The sequence below is a fragment of the Lissotriton vulgaris genome, chromosome 3_1 (genome assembly GCF_964263255.1).
Source record: "Lissotriton vulgaris chromosome 3_1, aLisVul1.2, whole genome shotgun sequence".
Classification (NCBI taxonomy): Eukaryota; Metazoa; Chordata; class Amphibia; order Caudata; family Salamandridae; genus Lissotriton; species Lissotriton vulgaris.
The window spans coordinates 2,051,889,044-2,051,909,997 of NC_141689.1; the positions used below are offsets into that span (position 1 = coordinate 2,051,889,044).

The 20,954-nt window shown below is 49.3% G+C and overlaps 1 protein-coding gene across 8 annotated transcripts in view; it reads right to left on the minus strand.

Moving 5' to 3' along the window:
- Positions 1–979: 979 nt before the first annotated feature.
- PCM1 (pericentriolar material 1) overlaps positions 980–20,954 on the minus strand; it is a 1,333,387-nt gene continuing 1,313,412 nt past the window's right edge. For all 8 annotated transcript variants that reach the window (XM_086962572.1, XM_086962571.1, XM_086962570.1 and 5 more), the window contains one exon: positions 980–1,265. In XM_086962572.1, coding sequence (XP_086818698.1) covers positions 1,240–1,265 — 26 coding nt within the window. In that variant the 3' untranslated portion in view covers positions 980–1,239. The remainder of the gene's footprint in view (positions 1,266–20,954) is intronic.

The window sequence follows — 20,954 nt, forward strand, 5'->3', positions numbered from 1 at the left end:
GGCTTTTGCCTAACAGTGACATGTCCTGAACAGCTGACCAAGACAACAGACATGCAGAATTATGAGACAGGTATAATTTTCCCCATTGCTTTTATCCACAGCTGAGAAAAGCCCCTGCTAATATGCCAGTCAGCAGTCTCTAAATATGGCAGGCCCCACTCCCTTATTGTTCACATTTCAGCTATATTCCGATTCTGTTATCTAAAGGTAGACCTATTGCATCCAATGACAATGTACTTTAAATGGGATATGGATAAGTTGCTTGAGCTCATGATTAGCTGTATGGTCTTAGTTGAGGATGTATGACGTTAGAACGCATACATTTACAACGCGTACCTTTACAACGCGTTCGTAACAACGAAAGTTGTTACCACGCATTGCGCTGGGGGGGCGCAAAATTGAACAATTTAATTTACTATTCCAACACCAGTCCCCGTGGATAGTAGGGAAGGTGTTGGGATAGTAAATTAAATCATTTACTATCTTTGAGCGCCCCCCAGTGCAATGCGTGGTAACAACTTTCGTTGTTACGACCGCGTTGTGAAGGTATTCCGTTGTAATGCTTGCGTTCTAAACGCTGCATACCCTTAGTTGACTGCTCTTGATTCAAAAGCTTTCTTTCCCTATTCTTGTCTTTCTCTCTCAGAAGCATTTTAGTCTCAGTGTTCTGATTGGAAAATTGTATCTTTCCAGTGCATAACTGAGGGAACTCTATTTAATATCAAGCATGTCATGGGGGTGAATGTGTTTCCTTGCTGTCTCCCACCTTAACTGGCCCCATGATATCCTCACCCTCTGTAATAAAATGATTTACCAGCATCTATTAAACCAAACGATTCTTGAATTCGTCTTCAGTAACATCCATTTAAAGGCTAATGAATTCTAAAACTGTGTATTATTATATCATGGGGGCTCATCACCCCAGGAGCAAGGACTTTTAAGACAAGAGAGCTGCGAAAAAACAAAAAAACAAATGAACTTAGACAAATTACAACTTTATTTGTAATACTTTTAAAAATACAGAAAAATATGAGCTGAAGGCAGAAATAAACAGTGTATAAGGATTCTTTGCTTCTGTGTGGAATTCCGCTTCAACCGATCTGCCACAGGCAGAATTTAGCATACCTATTCTAAAGGCAATATGTCAAAAAACAAATGTACATTTTTATACAGTTTACAATTCAAGATGAAGTGCATATAATATTTGTGCGCAGTAGAAGGACAAGTTCCTCTGCAAATCTACTCAATCTGTGCTGAAGTAAATTCTGAAAAGGAAAGAAATAGTAACTTTATACGGTGAATAAATCAGAATGTCACAAAATACAAATCATCTTACAATTTTGACCTGTTAATACACAATAACTTCCCAGTTTGTGACTATGTTAACAGCAGAATCTGAAAAGTTAAACATCTAATATTCACATTCAATGAAAAGAGGGAATGGTAGGGCCCATGTGCTAGCTGTAAGGTTAGGGAAAGATTAAGACCGGTAGACTTTAGTCAACTCACACCTTCAGTCATGTCTCCATATCGTGTGGTTAAAGTGAATAATACACAGGTAGAATTAACAAAATGTATTTTTCAGCATCAGCAGAGCCACCTCTTATATTGCTTTGCACACACAAAATGATCCTCAGGAACCGTGATTTTATGACAAAACCAAAATGTTTGAGGTTTTGGTGTTTATATAATCTCAAAAATTGCTTGTTTAATTATAAATATACATACACATCGAAAAAGACACTTCCGCCGAAACGAGTCTGTTGCTGTAAAGAACAAGTTACTTACCTTCGGTAACGCTTTTTCTGGTAGATACTATATCTGCCTGTGGATTCCTCACCTTGTGAATATCCCCCTTGCGCCAGCAACATTCGGAAATTCTTTTTCGTAGCCTCGCGCCGACGTGGATAGGACGTCACAGAGACACGGCTCCGCTCGCGACTCCGCTGACGTCACCGACGCCTATAACAGGCCCACGCCGGCGTGATGACATCAGTTCCGCCTTTTTCCGTGCCATCGAGGCACACGGACGGACCAATGACAGTAGATATATACAAAGCATACACAGTATACAATAGTCAAGGCAAAACACACAGTGTAAAGCAAATGCAGGAAGCAAATGAAACATTTCCTTGACATCAAAACAAATATACATTACAGTACAATAACTCTGGCATAGAAGAGTGGACAACGGGGAGGCGGGTGGGTCAGTGAGGAATCCACAGGCAGATATAGTATCTACCAGAAAAAGCGTTACCGAAGGTAAGTAACTTGTTCTTCTGATAGATACATCTGCCGTGTGGATTCCTCACCTTGTGAGAAAGTCCCACAGCAGTCCCCACTCCCGGAGGAGGGTGTCCACTCTTCTAAACCAGGAAATCCTGAAGGACAGAGCGCGCAAAGTGGCCGTCCCTCCTGACTTCCGTATCCAAGCAGTAATGCTTCGCGAAAGTATGGAGGGAAGACCAGGTTGCCGCCCTACAAATGTCCTCCACAGGAACACCTCTAGCCAAAGCAGAGGTAGATGACTTAGCTCTAGTGGAATGAGCTCTAATACCCTCCGGAGGCTCCTTACCGGCCAAAGAGTAGCAGATCTTTATGCACAGAACGATCCATCTTGATAAAGTCCTTTTATGGACCGCTCTTCCCTTCTTGCAGCCAGCAAAGCCAATGAAGAGTTGATCGTCCAAGCGACAGTCTCTAGTTCTGTCCAAATAAAAAGACACCGCCCTCTTAGGGTCCAGACGGTGCAACCTCTCCTCCTCCTTGGAAGGGTGTGGGGGAGGATAAAAGGTAGGGAGGGTAATGGATTGACCAAGGTGGAAAGGAGTCACCACCTTAGGAAGAAAAGCAGCCCTGGTCCTTAGAACCATCCGATCAGCATGTATGGTCAGGAACGGGGGCTTGGAACTAAGAGCTTGAAGCTCACTCACCCTCCTTGCCGAGGTAATTGCAACTAGGAAAACTGCCTTAAAGGTTAAAAGCCTCATAGGACATTTATGAAGAGGCTCAAAGGGAGAGCCCATCAGAAAAGTCAGAACAAGATTCAAGTCCCACTGAGGTACAATAAAAGGGGTAGGAGGAAACTTATTTACAAGACCCTTCAAAAATCTCAAGACAACAGGTGACTTAAAAAGAGAGGGCTGATCAGGCAAACAAATAAAAGCTGACAGTGCCGAAAGATAGCCCTTAACTGTGGCAACTGCCAGCCCCTGTTGAGCCAAAGAGAGAGCAAACCGGAGCACATCTGATAAATGGGCTCTCAACGGGTCAATATCATTCTCACCACACCAAACAACAAACCTAGACCATCTATAAGAATAGACAGTCTTAGTGGAGTCACGTCTAGCAGACAAAATGACATCCACCACATCAGGTGTGAGAGAATAGGAAATCAGGTTGCCCCGTTCAATCTCCAGGCATGAAGGTGCAATGTCTGGAGGTGGGGGTGTAGAACCTGCCCCTCCATCTGAGAGAGGAGGTCTGCCCTGAGAGGGAGACGGAGCGGCGGGTGAGAGGAGAGGTGAAGTAGATCTGTATACCACACCCTTCTTGGCCAATCCGGGGCGACCAATATAACTTGGGCCCGGTCTTGGCGAATTTTCCTCAGAACCCGAGGAATCAAGGGTATGGGAGGAAACGCGTAAAGGAGTTGACTTCCCCAACACAACTGAAACGCGTCCCCCAAGGCTCCTTGCATCGGATACTGGAGACTGCAGAATGACGGGCAGTGAGCATTCTCGCGAGTGGCAAACAGGTCCACCCGAGGGGTCCCCCACGTCCGAAAGACGTGACGAACCACCTCTCGATGAAGCCTCCACTCGTGGTCGGCAGAGAACTGCCGGCTGAGACTGTCCGCACGTACGTTCAGAACTCCGGCCAGATGATTTGCCATCAGGCAAATCTGGTGGTCCTGAACCCAGGACCAGAGACGCAGAGCCTCTCTGCAGAGACACTGCGACCCCACTCCTCCCTGCTTGTTGATGTACCACATCGCGGTCGTGTTGTCCGTCAGGACTTGGATCGACTGACCGCGAAGGGAAGGGAGGAAGGCCTTGAGCGCCAAACGTATCGCCCGCAACTCTAGAAGGTTGATGTGAAGCAACCTTTCCTCTGGAGACCAAAGACCCTTGACCTCCAGATCCCCCAGATGAGCACCCCACCCTAGAGTGGATGCATCCGTAATCACCGTGGCCACCGATGGAGGTAGATGGAAAGGCTTCCCTTGCGACAGGTTGCCTTCCACGCTCCACCAAGACAGATCCGCTGCAGTTTCTCTGGAGATCTTCACCGACTCCCCGAGATCTCCGTTGTGCTGATACCACTGCCTGCGGAGACACCACTGGAGTGCCCTCATGTGCCAGCGTGCATGGTTGACCAGGAGAATGCAAGAAGCCATCAGACCGAGCAGGCGAAGGACCTTCAGGACTGGAACGACCGCTCCAGGGTAAAACAAAGGAATCATTTCCTGTATGTCGCGAATCCTTTGAAGAGGAGGGAATGCACGACAAACAGTAGTGTCCAGTACGGCACCTATGAACAGGTTGCCCTGGGAGGGCACCAGGTGAGACTTGGGTACATTTATCGAAAAACCCAACCTGAACAACAACTGAGTTGTCTCCTGCAGATGATGGAGCACCTTCTCCGACGACTCCGCTTTGATCAGCCAGTCGTCTAGATACGGAAACACAGGTATCCCCGATCTCCTGAGATGAGCTGCCACCACCGCCATCACCTTGGTGAAGACTCGAGGCGCAGTAGTAAGACCAAACGGAAGGACCGCAAACTGGTAGTGCTGCGACCCAACCGTGAAACGGAGATACTTCCTGTGCGACTTCAGGATTGGGATGTGGAAATACGCATCCTGCAAGTCGAGCGACACCATCCAGTCTCCTTACATCAACGCTTGAAGAACCTGAACAAGGGTGAGCATCTTGAATTTCTCCTGCTTCAGATAGAGATTCAAGATCCTGAGGTCCAGGATAGGACGATGCCTGCCATCCTTCTTGGGGATCAGGAAATACCGGGAGTAGCATCCCTGACCACTTTCCTGCTCTGGGACCACCTCTATCGCACCCTTTCGTAACAGAGTTAGAACCTCCTCCTGCAGAAGAGACATATGTTCCTGGGTGCAAAAACCTTGACAAGGAGGGTAAACAGGGGGGAATTCCCGAAAGGGAAGGGCATACCCATTTTCTACAAGATTGAGAACCCAAAGATCTGACGTAACCGATTCCCAATCCTGTAGAAAATGGGTAAGCCGACCCCCAACCGGACCCACATGATCCTGAATAGCGGATCTAGGGCTGCTTTTCTGCGGCAGGGGGGTTGGAAGAGGTGGAGGAAGAGGAGGGCTGACGTCCACGAGGACGCGCTCTTTGTTTTCCCCTGTACGATCTGTACATTGAATTTTGCTGCTGCTGCTGTTGCTGCTGCTGCTGTTGGCCTTGCCGGAAATTCCGAAAGGAGCGACCAAAGCCCCTGAACCTTCTGCCGGAAGAAGCGCCCCTGATCTGGAGGCCCAATGACTTCGCTGTTGCCCTGCAATCCTTGAACCGCTCAAGAGCAGCATCCGCCTTTTTCCCAAAGAGACCTGAGCCATCAAAGGGGAGATCAAGCAGAGTCGCCTGAACATCAGCCGAAAAGTCCGATGACTTCAACCAGGCAGATCTCCTTGTCGCAACAGCGGTGCCCATAATTCGAGCCACAGAGTCAGCAGTGTCCAGACCACTTTGAATTACCTGGCGGGCAGCTGCCTGAGTGTCATTAATCACCTCCTCAAAATCCTTTCGGTTTGCGTCAGGAATTTTAGGGGCCAGGATACGTAAGGAGTCCATCAGGGCATGAACATACCTCCCCATTAGGCATGTGGCATTAGTTGACTTTAAGGCCATACTAGCCGATGAAAAGGTCTTTTTTGCCACCTGGTCCTGTTTCTTTGCCTCCTTCTCACAAGGAACCTGCGGAAAGGCACTAAGACTCTTCTTTGAACAGGCAGCCTGAATGACCATGCTCTCCGGCGAAGGATGTGAAGAGAGAAAAGCCGGGTCCTCAGGAGCGGCCCTGTACCTCCTTGCAACACTCTTTGATACCGCAGGAGCAGACAAGGGTTTCTTCCAGACTTCCATAATAGGATCAGTCAAGGCATCATTGAATGGAAGTAAAGGCTCAACCACCGAATTTGGAGAATGCAAGACTTCTGTGAGGAGGTTAGACTTGAACTCCACTGTAGGCAGAGTCAATTGAAGAAGCTCAGCAGCTTTTCTCATAACTAGATGGTAAGGCTGGATATCCTTAGATGGAGCACCTGAGCCTGAGGGCAACTCCCACTCTGGAGAGAAATCAAGGGTCCCAGAATCCGCCAATTCCTCAAAACAGCTCTCTTCTAGCTCACCTTCTTCAACGTCAGACTGAGAGCCCATATAACTCTGCTCCTCCAGAAGGCGTTGTGCTTCTCTTCTGGATCTCTCCTTAACACGCCTCGCCGCCGGATCCACCAGCGGCTTCGACGGATTCGGGGCCGGCGCCGGTATCGAATCCGACGGCACAGAAGAATGCCCTCGAGGATAATCAGGAGCAGGTGACGCCGGAATCGGCGTCGACGACTTTGGCGGAGCCGGGGAATGCCAATGCGGCGTCGGAGCCGGCATGTAGGGCATAAACGGAGCCGGAGGATAGGAGTGAGGAACTCCCAGGCTGAATGCCAATGGACCCGTGGGACCCGAAGGCGCACCAGAGGGGTACCATGCCCTTGAGAAGACACCATACATTGCGTTAAGAAACGCAGAAGGGTCCTGGCCTGGAGCAGGAAAGGGCGGCTGAAAACCATCAGGCCCGGTCCTGAAGAGGGATCGGATTCGGCTCTACGACAGGCGCGGAATCCACATCCTCCCAGGCCTCTTCCTCTTCACGGGCCGGGGACGGCGCCGGAGACGGACTCGGAACCGGAGAAGCTTTCGGAGCCGGAGATGGAGATCGCCCACGCGACTCAGATGGCGAGGCCTCACCTTCATGCTCGGAGACTTCGAGGGTAACCACCTTCGAACGTACCTTCTTCGGTGACCTCGACCTCGAGCCCGACTCCTTACCAGACCGGCGTCGGGACTCATGTCTCCTCTTCTTGTGCTTTTTCTTCGACTTCGAAACATGATCCGACGCCGACTTCGAAGACGACCTCTCTCGAGAAGCAGATCTCGACCTGGACTTCGACCTCGCCCTTCGAGAACGAGACCTCGACGACTTCTCCTTTCCAGCTTTCACCTTCGCAACCAGAAGTTTGGCTTCTCTCTCTCTCAGGGCCTTCGGATTCATCTTCCGACATGAAGAACAATCCTCCACATCATGGTCGGAACTTAAGCACCAAATGCAGTCTTCATGGGGGTCGGTAATGGACATCATTTTACCGCACTCCCTGCAGGGCTTGAAGCCGGTCTTCTTAGATGACATTTTCGAAGAAACAGGATACAGAGAAGCAGAATTAACCAACAAAATGGCAACAATGTACCAGTAGGCTACAGAGATTCCCGATAACCGTTAGCGTCGACGACGCGGAAAAAAGGGAACTGATGTCATCACGCCGGCGTGGGCCTGTTATAGGCGTCGGTGACGTCAGCGGAGTCGCGAGCGGAGCCGTGTCTCTGTGACGTCCTATCCACGTCGGCGCGAGGCTACGAAAAAGAATTTCCGAATGTTGCTGGCGCAAGGGGGATATTCACAAGGTGAGGAATCCACACGGCAGATGTATCTATCAGAAATAAAAGAACTTGCATTTCAAGCTGCCCGGAGTGCGGTTTTCTTTGTGCACGTTAAGTGCAACACTTGGATTGGAGCATAATATATATATATATATATATATATATATATATATATATATCCACAATAATCCTTTCAAACAAAGGATGACGGCGCCTTGTGTTGCTGGTCCAAAATTACTTTATTTTCGGCTCCATCTAACGCGTTTCAGCTGTCCAGCAGCCTTGCTCACGATAACAGAAGTAATGGGAGCAGCCATTTTAAACAAATATTACGTGATTGTTACGTGCACGTGAAAACTGCAAAAACAATAGACAGTGCGAACAAACTTGTAGTTTTTTTTACATATTTACCCATTGCTCGTGTGCATTGTACTGCAGGAAAAGTTTATCTTCATTACAAATACAGAACTTAAAAAAAAATCATGACTTTCAAAAGTTCATTGGACAAATTGTTTTGAGATTACTAAACGAAAACCGTGTTTTTTGTGGATGGATTTCCATGGTTCAATTTAATTCATTATTATAATCATATACCGCCCAAGTGGGCATAATTTATACATTTACAATACTCCTCACTCCTGCCCAAGTGGGCTATTCACCCGTGACCATTTCTCAAGATGCCAATGCATTGCATCTGCAATTTCAGGCACACATACTGTATCGACAGTAAGGGTTTATTTTCCAACTAATACATCTGGTAAGTGAATTTATTAGTGATTTTAAAACTTTTTGTGTCGCGATTTGTCAAGGACAGACTGCTTTAATTACATACATAATGTATCTATAAGTGCATGTACAGATCCTCTTCTACATTAAGGCCTTCCGGTTGCATAGTATTTAATTCAATAATGTAGCAGGATTATAATTTTCGAAGCTCCAGGACATCAGATGCCCTCTTCACCACCATGGAATAAGACGCTCCCTCCTCCGTGGCTAAGGTAGGGGGAGAATGCATACCAGTGCCTGGCCTCACACCAGTCCATATCACATTTTAACTGGTATTTTAAAGGGTCCTGTGACCCCCACCATTCTTCTCCCATGCCTAGCCCTTCAAAAATGTCTCATGGTCCGACTTACTGGAGTCCTGTCGTCTCTGGGAGCGGTGTCAGGTAATGTGACTCCCTGTCAATGCTGTCTGGTATCAGAATGGGGCTGGCGGCGCCAGTGGCATCAGGAGCATAAGCGTTGTGCCGGCATCAGGTACGGTCGCAGCAGCACTGGGCGACCATCTGCCCAGAGGCTGGAGCTGTTGGCGCAGCAGGGCCGCTCAAATACTCGGCGCATGGCCTCTTAAAATTCTTTGACTTGAGTGGGGGTCGCTACGGCTCCTGGAAAAAGTCGGAGGCTCTTAGTCAGCCCAAGCAATAATTCTTAAGAACCACGACTCGACTGCTGATGCTCCTTCAATGTGGTGGCCGACGGATGAGGAGAAGTTAAAGTACGCTTCAACTTCTTGTGTTTCTTCCCTGAATGGCCTGAGGACAGGGAATGGGAATAAGATGACTTGGGGCTTCTGGAGCAGTCCTGCGACCTCAATCGGGACTGGTATCTCAGCGGAGTTGCGCAATGCAGTGTTGCCTGCCAGTCCGCTAGCAGCCTCAGGGACTGCTTCCTCAAAGTCTTCGATGCTATGGCCTGGCAGTCTGAGTCGTGGTCGTGCTCAAAACACCACAGATACATAAGGCGTGGGCCAGTAACTGACATGGCGCAATGACAAGCACCACACAATTTAAAACCTGTCTTCCTCAAAGACATCCCATGACACATCAGGAGGAAGTATTTCCTCCAAAAGGCTTGACAAAACATATCTTTCTCCGGATAAGCGCTAACTGACATGGTAAGAAAAGAACAGAGGTCAGCTCGCCAAGGTGGCACCTATATTGGTGATGCGGACGTCTTGAAAAGACAGTCAATGCCACCTACCGGCACGCAGGGGTACTGATCACACAAAAATCTTCTGGATCCAGTCGGATGCCTATGAAATTCAAAGGTAAGGAATCAGAGGCTAGATGTCTTAATCAGATAAGTTTCTATTCATACTTGCAGGGTCAAATAGTGGTAGTAAGAACTGACAAATTGACAGAAATATTATATTGTCAGATAGCAGGTCACTAGCCTTAGCCAAAATGTAATATGTCATCTTGTAGGCAGAGAAAACAGTGGTACAAATTTCAGCAGTATGCATTTGGGACGTATTGAATAAAGAGGCTGACAAATTGAGCAGGATGATTCCTCTCATGACTTTGCATTGAAACCAGAAGTGTTTGTGATGCTTTGTCAGAGGTGGAGGTTTGTGACTTTTAGGAATACTCTACTGCAGTGCTTTTATTCAAGGAATAGAGATAACGGGACATGGGGATAGATGCTTTCCACCATTTCCTCAGATTCTGAGAACCTTTGCCAGGATCAGAGAGTAGTAGTGACATTGATTGCACCAGCTTTGTGCCGCTCTTGCTGGTTTCCTCTCTTGAGGGCAATGTCAGGTTGTCAAGAACAACTTCTCCAAATCAGTCCCTGTCCCTTGGAGTTCCCAAGGTTATCTCAAGAAACTTTAGTCAGTCTCAACCTAAGAGCACTAGACTTGAAAAGAAAAGTTTGAGAGGAAGAGGGTTGTCAGAGGAAGTACAGGCTTCAAGGAAGTATTCAACCTTAACAACATATAAAATAAGCGGATCTATGACGTTACAACGCGTTATTTTACAACGCAGACCGTTACAACGCAATTTTTACAACGCAGGTACCATTACAATGCATGCCATTACAACGCATGGCATTACATAGCAGATACTATTACAACGCATGCCATTACATCGTAAGTATAGGTAAGTATATCTTTTTTTTTAAAAATTAATAAAGTTAATTTAATGAATTTAAAATAATAAATACAATGTTAAAAATGTTTAAACAGTAATTAATGTAATTTAATTATAGTAATTTAATGAATATTAAAATTGTAATTAATTTAATATATTTAATATAATATAATTTATGAAATATATTAAATTTATAAATTGTAAATATAATGTAATTTATTACAATAAATATAATTTAATTAAATTTAAAATACTTAATATAATTTAATTTTATATAAATAAAGAAAATTAATTTAGAAATTGTAAATAATATTATTTAATTATAATAAATGAAATAAATAAAGTAATTAATTTAATTTAAGTAATGAAATTCAATTAATTTAATAATTGAACATATTGTAATTAATTTAATTAAATTTAATTACATTAATTTAATTAATTTAATTTATTTAAAGTCGTAATTCCCCTGTACCCCAAAAACCAAACCTAGCCCTAAAACCTAAAAATACCCCTGTACCCCAAAAACCAAACCCAGCCCTAAAACCTAAAAATACCCCTGTACCCCAAAAACCAAACCTAGCCCTAAAACCTAAAAATACCCCTGTACCCCAAATCCCAAACCCAGCCCTAAAACCTAAAAATACCCCTGTACCCCAAAAACCAAACCCAGCCCTAAAACCTAAAAATACCCCTGTACCCCAAAAACCAATCCCAGCCCTAAAACCTAAAAATACCCCTGTACCCCAAAAACCAAACCCAGCCCTAAAACCTAAAAATACCCCTGTACCCCAAAAACCAAACCCAGCCCTAAAACCTAAAAATACCCATGTACCCCAAAAACCAATCCCAGCCCTAAAACCTAAAAATACCCCTGTACCCCAAAAACCAAACCTAGCCGTACCCCAAAAACCAAACCCAGCCCTAAAACCTAAAAATACCCCTTAACCCCAAAAACCAAACCCAGCCCTAAAACCTAAAAATACCCCTGTACCCCAAAAACCAAACCCAGCCCTAAAACCTAAAAATACCCCAAAATTACTTAAATTGATATATTAATATTTCATTTTAATATTAATTAAATTAATAAATTGTAAAAAAAAAATAAAAAAAATTATATACTTACCTATACTTACGATGTATTGGCATGCGTTGTAATAGTATCTGCTATGTAATGACATGCGTTGTAATGGCATGCATTTTAATGGTATTTGCGTTGTAAAAGTTGCGATGTAATGGTAGTGCGTTGTAAAAGTTGCGTTGTAACGGTGCAATACCAAAATAAGCATTGAAAGTCTTTTTGAAGTGGTGCACCTTAAAGAATATGGTTCCTCATCTGAAGAACTTAGCAGACATTTCATGATTTCTGCAGGATGGATTTAAGTTGATACTAAATGCCCCAACATTAGTCTGTGCATCATGGAACAATTGACCGGATGACCAGGAATTGGTCAATATAATGTTTAAGGGTGTTCAGAATTTAAGGTCAGCTGTGAATTCCAATATTCTGACAAATACATTGTTTTCTTGGTAGCAATCACGTCAGGTTCGCTTTTGCCTAGACATCATTTTTCCAAGTCTTTGAAAATAGAGTAGTATTGTGACCAGGTCATTCATTTACTCCAAAAGTAAATACAGCATTTCAGAGGGAGCACAATTCATTTTGCCAACTTTTGTTCTTTCTTCTTCAGACTCAAAGGAAGAAAGTCTTCATGCCCTGGATGGAAGAAGAGCTCTGTTGGGTTATATGGGCAGTGTGGAGAAGTTAAGAGCCTCACCTTCACTGTTTGACCCTGTAGGAGGCTGGATCGGTATAGTGCCCACCATTCATGAGGCACTGTGCACTGGGTCCAGGCAACCCTTAGTGATAGTGTTTAGGCCCCTTGAACGAGTGCTCTTAAGGGAGAGCAGCTAAGGCTTATTCAGTAGGGTGTAAAGCAGGTGCATTTACCACTATAGTAAAAAAAATCATTAAGCTTTTCAAAAAAGAAAGGACCATACAAGGCGAGTATAAAAATACCTTGTATTTATTAACAAACACTAGACACTAATTTGGAATATCTCCTATCCAGAAGAAAAAGTTACTTATCTTCGGTAACTATACATCTGTAGGAAACATTAGTAGTGAGATTCCTTACCTTAGAATTACCCCCAGGCGTCAGACTGGATCAGGAAAGTTTTCGTCAGCATTATCCTTGCACGTCGGTAGGTGGCGTCGTGCGGCTCCGTGCCCATCACTGGCGTCGTGGTCGCCGAGATTACGTTGCGGGCGCTACTTAGACGTCGCCCACGAGCACTGACGTCAGCTCTGTACACGTCTTTCCACGCTAGGAACGCAGAGCCATACAAGAAACTGACCACTGTGCATTAAGGCTAGGGCCCTGAAAAGGATGACCTTAACCCTAGAAATCAGTTTGCAGAACGGGGAGGATGGGTGGGGGGTTTAAGGAATCTATCACTACTAATGTTTTTTACAGATATATCGTTACCGAAGGTAAGTAACTTGTCCATCTAAAAGATACACATAGTGATAGATTCCATACCTTAGAATAGATATCCCATCAATACCAACGCCGGTGGTGGGTCTGTGAACCAAGATCACACCAGCAAGTCCCGGAGAACAGAAAACCCAAAGAAGCCGTCTCTCCGTACTTGGCTGTCCAGGCAGTAATGCTTAGTAAACGTGTGCGAGGCAAACATCGCTGCCTGACAAATATCTTGCCCGGAACTGTTGAGTGCAGTTGAGATAAAAGGAAAGAGAACGCTTTGGGTCCAGATGGTGGAGCCTCTCTTCCTCTCTGGAAGGATGAGGGGGTGGAAAGAAGGTGGGCAAGGTAATGGTCTGCCCAAAGTGAAGGGCTGCAACAACTTTTGGCAAAAAGGAAGGACGGGTCCTGAGCACAACCTTGTCTGGATGGACCGACAGAAAAGGAGGCGTACAAGAAAGAGCCTGGAGCTCACTCAATCGCCTATCGGAGGTGATAGCAACCAGGAAGGCAGTCTTCAAAGTCAAGAGACGAAGAGGAAAGTTATGAAGGGGCTCGAAAGGAGCACAAATGAGGTAAGTAAGAACCAGATTCAAGTCCCACTGCGGCATCACAAACGGAATATGAGGGGAAAAGGTGTGAAATGCTTTTGAGAAATCTATTTACAACAGGGAACTTCAAAAGAGAAGGCTGATCAGGGAGCCTGACAAAGGCTGAAATGGCAGCAAGATAACCTTTGATAGTGCCCAGAGCAGAGCCCTGCCGGGTTAAAGAGAGAAGGAACAAAAGGACCTCAGAAAGTGCGGAAGAAAGGGGATTCACAGCCTTCGCTGTACACCATGCCACAAATTTGTTCCACCTGTAGGCGTATTCCACATTAGTGGAGGGACGCCTGGCTGCTAGAATGACATCACAAACTTCAGGAGGCAAGTCGAAAGGAATCAACTGCCTCCGCTAAATCTCTACGCAAAGAGGTGGAGGCTGGACAGGTTCGGGTGGAGGACCGCCCACTGCTGCTGCGACAGAAGATCCTCCTGAAGAGGCAGTCTGATAAGAGGATCGATGCTCATACTGAGTAGCTCAGGATACTAAACTCTTCGAGCCCAGTCCGTGGCCACAAGAATATCTTGGGCCCGTTCGTGCCGGATCTTCTTCAGCACTCTGGGTAGAAGTGTTATATGCAGAAAGGCATACAACAGACCTCCACTTGCGACGAAAAGCGTCACAGAGCGAGTGCCGCCTTGGAAATTCCAACGTGCAGAACTTCTGACATTGCGCGTTCTCTTTGGTGGCGAATATATCTGACTAAGGCTCTCCCCACTGCCGAAAGAGACCTTGCGCCACGTCTGAGGACGCCATTCGTAATGCACAAGTTACTTACCTTCCGTAACTATATATCTGTAAAAAACAGTGGTTAGTGTTAGATTCCTTACCTTAAAATATCCCCAGGAGTCAGACTGGATCCGGAAAGTTTTGCGTAGCAGTACCCCTGCGCGTCGGTAGGCGTCGTCTGCGGCTCCGCGTCCATCGTTGTGGTCGCCGGGATGACGGAGTACTTAGAGGCCGCCCTCGCGCACTAACATCAGTTCCTGTACATAGCTTTCTGCGCCAGGAACGCAAAGCCATGCCAAAAACCAACACTGGTGCCATGAAACTAGGGCCCTGAAAGGAAGACCTTAACCCTAGATATCGGCTCGCAGAACGGGGAGGATGGGTGGGTCGGTAAGGAATCTATCACTAACTAATGTCTCTTACAGATATATCGTTACACAAGTAGTAACTTGTGCATCTGAAAGAGACACGTTAGTGATAGATTCCTTACCTTAGAATAGATACCCCAGCAATACCAACCCCGTGGTGGTGGATCTGCGAACCAATAATCACACCAGAAAGTCCTGGAGGACGGAACAGCCAAAGTAGCCAACCCTCCGGACTTGACTGTCCAGGCAATAATGTCGTGCAAACGTGTGCAGCAAGGCCCACGTAGCCGCCTGGCAAATGTCCTGCAAGGGCACACCTTGGCCCAAGGCAGTTGTAGTGGCTGTGGCTCGAGTGGAATGAGCCCTTCTTAGCCAAGGAGTAACACGCCTGGTTGCACAAGATGATCCACCGGGAGATGGTCCGCTTGTGCACTGCTTTCCCTTTCTTAGCGCCCGCGTATCCAAAAAAGAGTTGGTCATCCACCCGGAACGGTTGTGTGCGATTCAAATAAAATGAGAGCGCACATTTCGGGTCCAGACGGTGGAGCCTCTCTTCCTCTCTCTCGAGGGGTGCGGAGGCGGAAAGAAGGTGGGCAAGGTGATGGATTGCCCAATGTGGAAGGCCGTGACTACCTTGGGTAGGAAGGAGGGCCTTGTTCGTAACACAACCTTGTCCGGATGGACTGAAAGGAAAGGAGGCTTACAAGACAGAGCCTGGAGCTCACTCCCTCTCCTGGCAGAGGTGATGGCTACCAGGAAGGCAGTCTTCAAAGAAAGAAGGCGAAGAGGACAGTTGTGAAGTGGCTCAAAGGGAGCGTACATAAGAAACGTAAGAACCAGGTTCAAGTCCCACTGAGGCATCACAAAGGGAACAGGAGGGAACGTATGAGCGATTCCCTTCAGGAATCGATTAACGATAGGGAACAAAGAAGGTTGATCAGGCAGCCTCAGAAAGGCTGAAAGAGCTGAGAGATAGCCCTTGACAGGGCCCAGAGCAGACCCCTGCTGGGCAAGAGAGAGAAGAAAGAGGAAAACCTCAGAAAGGGGGGCATTAAGGGGATCCACAGCCTTTGCTGTGCACCATGCAACAAATCTATTCCACCTGCAGGCAAATACCGACTTTGTGGAGGGACGCCTGGCTGCCAGAATGATGTTACAGCGTTCAGGAGACAAGTCAAATGGCCTCAACTGTCGCCGCTCAATCTCCAAGCATGGAGGTGGAGACTGGACAGGTTCGGGTGGAGGACCGTCCCCATCTGCTACGACAGAAGGTCCTCCTGAAGAGGCAGACGAACCGGGGGATCGAATGACATACTGAGTAGCTCGGGATACCAGTGCCCAGTCCGGAGCCACAAGGATGACTTGTGCCCGGTCGCGCTTGATCTTCTTCAGCACTCTGGGCAGAAGTGGTAAAGGCGGAAAGGCGTACAACAGACCGCAACTCCACTCGCAACGAAAAGCGTCTCCGAGCGAGTGCCGCCTTTGAAATTCCAACGCGCAGAACTGATGACTGCGCGTGGCGAATAGATCTAACCAAGGCTCTCCCCACTGCTGAAAGAGACCTTGCGCCACGTCCGAGTTCAGACGCCATTCGTGATCCATCATGCACCGGCGGCTGAGTTTGTCCGCCTTGGCGTTCAGAGAACCTGCCAGGTGTTGAACTATCAGAGTCACGCCCTGATGTTCCAGCCATTGCCAGAGGCGCAGAGCCACAACGCCACCACGCCCTGTTTGTTGCAGTACCACATGGCGGTGGTGTTGTCCGTGAACACCTGCACTACACTCCCTCGGACAGACGGGAGGAATGCCTTCAGTGCTAGACGAATCGCCCGCAGCGCCAAAAGGTTGATATGGAGCCGGGACTCCGCCGGAGACCAGAGGCCTCTGATCTCCGCCTCTCCCATGTGGCCTCCCCAGCCCTGGAGGGACGCGTCCGTCACAACTACGTGCTCCCTTTTGGGGGAAGGGAGAGGGATCTGCAGTTGACCCAATCGCGGTCCGTGAGCCACCACTGCAGCTGTCTCGCAGTGCCCTCCGAGATCAGGACATGGTCGGACAGGTTGCCCTGATTCTGGGCCCACTGAAACTTCAGGTCCCACTGCAGAGCCCGCATCCGCCACCGTGCGTGATGCACCAGAAGGATGCAGGAGGCCATCAGCCCCAGAGTCAACCTGACCGAAACCCGGGATAAAGGCCGGAAGATTGGAATCAGAGCCTGTATATCCCGAACTCGCTGTTCGGGCGGGTAAACCCGAAACTGCGCCGAGTCGAGAACCGCTCCGATGAAAAGGAGCTTCTGAGAGGGACACAGGTGTGACTTCGGCACATTGATGGAGAACCCCTGCTGGTGCAGGAGATCCGCCGTAGTCTGGAGGTGGCTGACGACTGTCTGGGGCGAGCCCGCCTTCAACAACCAGTCGTCGAGGTAGGGGAAGACTGAGACTCCCAACCTGCGCAGATGAGCTGCGGCCATCACCTTCGTGAACACCCGTGGGGCGCTGGTAAGGCCGAAGGGGAGCACGGTAAACTGAAAGTACTCGTGGCCTACCGTGAACCGCAGGTAACGCCGGTGGGCCGGCAGGACGGGAATGTGGAAATACACGTCGTGCAAGTCCAACGCTACCATCCAGTCTCCTGGGTCTAGGGCAGCTAAGACCTGAGCCAGAGTCAGCATTTTGAACTTCTCCTTCCGGAGGAAGCCGTTGACGTTCCTCAGATCCAAGTTAGGGTGTAGTCCCCCTTTGCCCTTCTTGGGTACCAGAAAGTAGTGGGAGTAGCAACCACGTCCTACTTCTGGCCCAGGAACGCGCTCGATGGCCCCCTTGGCCAAGAGGGCCGAAACTTCCTCCTGCAGGAGCCGCAAGTGATCCCCCGATACACGGTGGTGTTGCGGTGGCATGGCTTGAGGAGTCGTCTCGAAGGGGAGGGAGTAGCCCCTCCGGACGATCTGCAGCACCCACCTGTCCGAAGTGACAGTGCGCCAGTGAGAGTGGTGATGGCGAACCCTGCCTCCCACTGGCATCACATGGACCGAAAAGCACGGACTAGGAGGGTTTAGAGGCGGATGCTGCGGGGAAAGGTGTGGACTGCCCTCGCCTGTTTCCCCGACCGCCTCCGCGGCGGTTTCCACGGCCGCCGCCGCGCTGGATGGTAGTTTGCGGCGAGTGGCTGGCGGCACGTGTGGGGACACCCCTTCCTTGGCCACGAAAGGAGCGAAAGGAACCAGTTTGCTGGCGCGGGGCCGGGAGGCCCAAGGACTTGGCCGTAGCCCTGGAGTCCTTAAAGCGCTCAAGCGCGTGGTCTGGGAATTAGAGGCCTAGATGACCAGACTCTCGGGGGTGGGATGGGAGGACAGGAAACATGCGTCGCCCTGAGCCGGGCGGTGGCGTCTGGCCACGTTCCTATCTACGGGCGAACCCGTAGCGGGCCTGGACCAAGTGCCCAAAAGAACGTTGGTCAAGGCCTCATTAAAGGGCAGCAGAGGCTCAGCCGAGCATGACTGCGGTTTAAGGACCTCTGTGAGGAGGTTAGTCCTCACGGCCGCGACGGGGAGCTCAAGGCCCAAGGCCTTGGCAGCCCTCGTCAACAACACACCATAGGTAGCCCCCTCCTCCGAAGCCACGGTAGGAGCAGAGACAAACCCAGTGTCTGGAGAGGTGTCCAGGCCACTGGTCTCCCCAAGTGCCCAGTCCTCATGAGACTGACACTCTTTGGTCAGAGGGTCCTCAGACCCCTCCCAATCCTCCTCTTCACCCATCTCCTGAGACTAAGGGTTGTAATTGAATGGGTTCAGTTCGTAGAAGTGGAAATCTCCAAACGGCGTTGGGTGCGGCGCCGCTCCGATGTCGGAACCGAAGCAAAGGAGGTATCGGGGCGGCGCCGCCCGAGGACGGCGCTGGAGGTAACACCTGACGGACCGACGCCGGGGGAGCCGTAAGGTCCACCAGTGACGATCCAGAGCCCGAGGAAGGGCCAGCGGCTTTCCGCGGCGCCGGACACGAAGGCACCGGCGGTGTCGGGATCGTGGGGCCCTGCGGCGCCGGGCCCGAAGGCGCCTGCAACGTCGGGGCCGAAGCACCCGACGGCTTCGCGCAAGCGTCGGGGGGAGTCAAAAGAGCGAGGACGTCTCTTCGACTTCTTGTGTTTCTTACCTGGCGACTTGGACCCGGAGGAGTGGTGCCGACTCCCGGAGCTGTGACGGCTCCGTCCCCGCGACCTGTCCCTCGACATCACGTGGGACTGGGACCGGGACCTCACTTGGCGAGGGGCCGACTGCCGGAGATCGAGCCGCCTGCGGGACCGCTCCCGCCTGGCTTTCCTCGAGAGGGCCCGACAGTCGGGGCAGGCCTCGTCGTCGTGGTCGACGCCTAGAAAAGTTAGGCACAGGCGGTGAGGGTCCGTGACCGACATCGTGCGGTCGCACTCCTCACAGTGCTTAAACCCGGGCATCCCTACGGCACCGATCAGAGTCCTTAGACTGCGAGAAATGATCAAAAATTGATCCAAAAAGTTAGTCAAAAATTGACATGGGTAACTGCTCTTTTCAGATCTGCGCTGGCTGGCGTGGAAAAAATAAGAACTGATGTCAGCACGCGGAGGCGACGTCTAAGTACTCCGACGACGTCATCACGGCGCCCACGACACCGACGACGGACGCAGAGCTGCAGACGACACCTACCGACGCGCAAGGGTACTGCTACGCAAAAGTTTCCGTATCCAGTCTGACGCCTGGGGATATTCTAAGGTAAGGAATTTATCCCCAACGTGTCTCTTTCAGATAGTCACTCCTATGGCAGGCCTTAACAATCCTGGAGGCAGAGTGCTTGGAATTATGTGAGATGGTGCTCTAGCATGAGCTGAGCCTGCCTACAGCTTTCGGAACCAAGTCCTTTACCTGTTTCCATGATAACGCTATACCATATACTTTTAAGTGCATTATAACCTCGCGGTTATTGCTAACTTTAGCATAGCATTATCAAAACATGTTGAGTAAGGTGTCATACGAATTGGAATACTATCTCCTCGCCAGTTCTGGCGACGGGGGTAGCATTCCACCCTTCTAGAGGGACATGACATGTATGTAACTGTGAACCCCGGTTAACGTTAACTCGAGCCTCAGCATCACAAAATGGATGCTGCCACCACAGACACAAGTCTGACCTCCTGCTGCTGGGAGTCCTTACAGCGAGGGAGGCTTGGACAAAGGGTTTCCTGCTTTGGGAGGTGCTAGCACCACCCCAGACAGGATTTTGTGTATTAGGTAGGAAAGGCCTGAAAGGAATTAGACATGCCTGGGGCACACAAGGTGTCCTGTGTATACACCGGTTCAAACCAGTTGCTGGGACACTCAGCCCCAGCTCTGGCGCGAAACCGGACAAAGGATAGGGGGTGTAACCACCCCCCTTCCTGGTCCCACCCATAGGAGGGAACTAGTCATAGTACAGCCCCCTTTAGGAGAATAAAGGTAGGAGATTGTCCCATTCCAAATTAGATTATCCTGAACTGAAACTCTACAAGCAGAAACTCTGTACTTCGACGTTCTGCTCCACAGAAGACAGAAGGAATCTCCCTTGTGGGCAAGGAGTGTCCACCCTGCATAAGCAGGCACCATGAAGCGTTCCAGCGGTTCATTTTGTTGTCTTCCTGAGTGGATCCAGATTTCAGAGCACGGCGAGACCCGGATTCCCAGACCTCTCCGACCTCAACTCACAGCTGAGATCCGTGGGTGCGACGAGACACGTGGGACCGGCCATCTTGGAGAAACTGCACTTCGCTTCCAGCACGACTTCTGAGGTATCCTCGATGTAGTGCTTTAGGGACTGAGAAGCCCCAGCCCCGAGCTGCCCCTGCACCGAAGATCAGCCCTCCAGCATCCACGAAATCTGCGTGGGGCCCTTCTGCCTGTTTGCTGCTCGACGCGTTGTCTGGTCACTTGCCGACTTGCTAGTGGCCTCCTAGACGACGATCCACGACATCAACACCGCTGGTCTGGTTGCTCCAGACTGGCCCTTGCTTCCCTGCAATGGAGAAGCACCCCCAACCCTCCTGGTCCGCACCAGACGCCTTTTCCACTCATCGCGTGGGTTGCCTTTGCCAAGGCCTGTTGACGCCGGATCCGGAACCAACACCGCCGACAGCGAGAGCCAGCGTGCGACAGCTCGTGCCTCCATCCTGGTCGAAGACACCTCCTGGTCCACGTGGCTG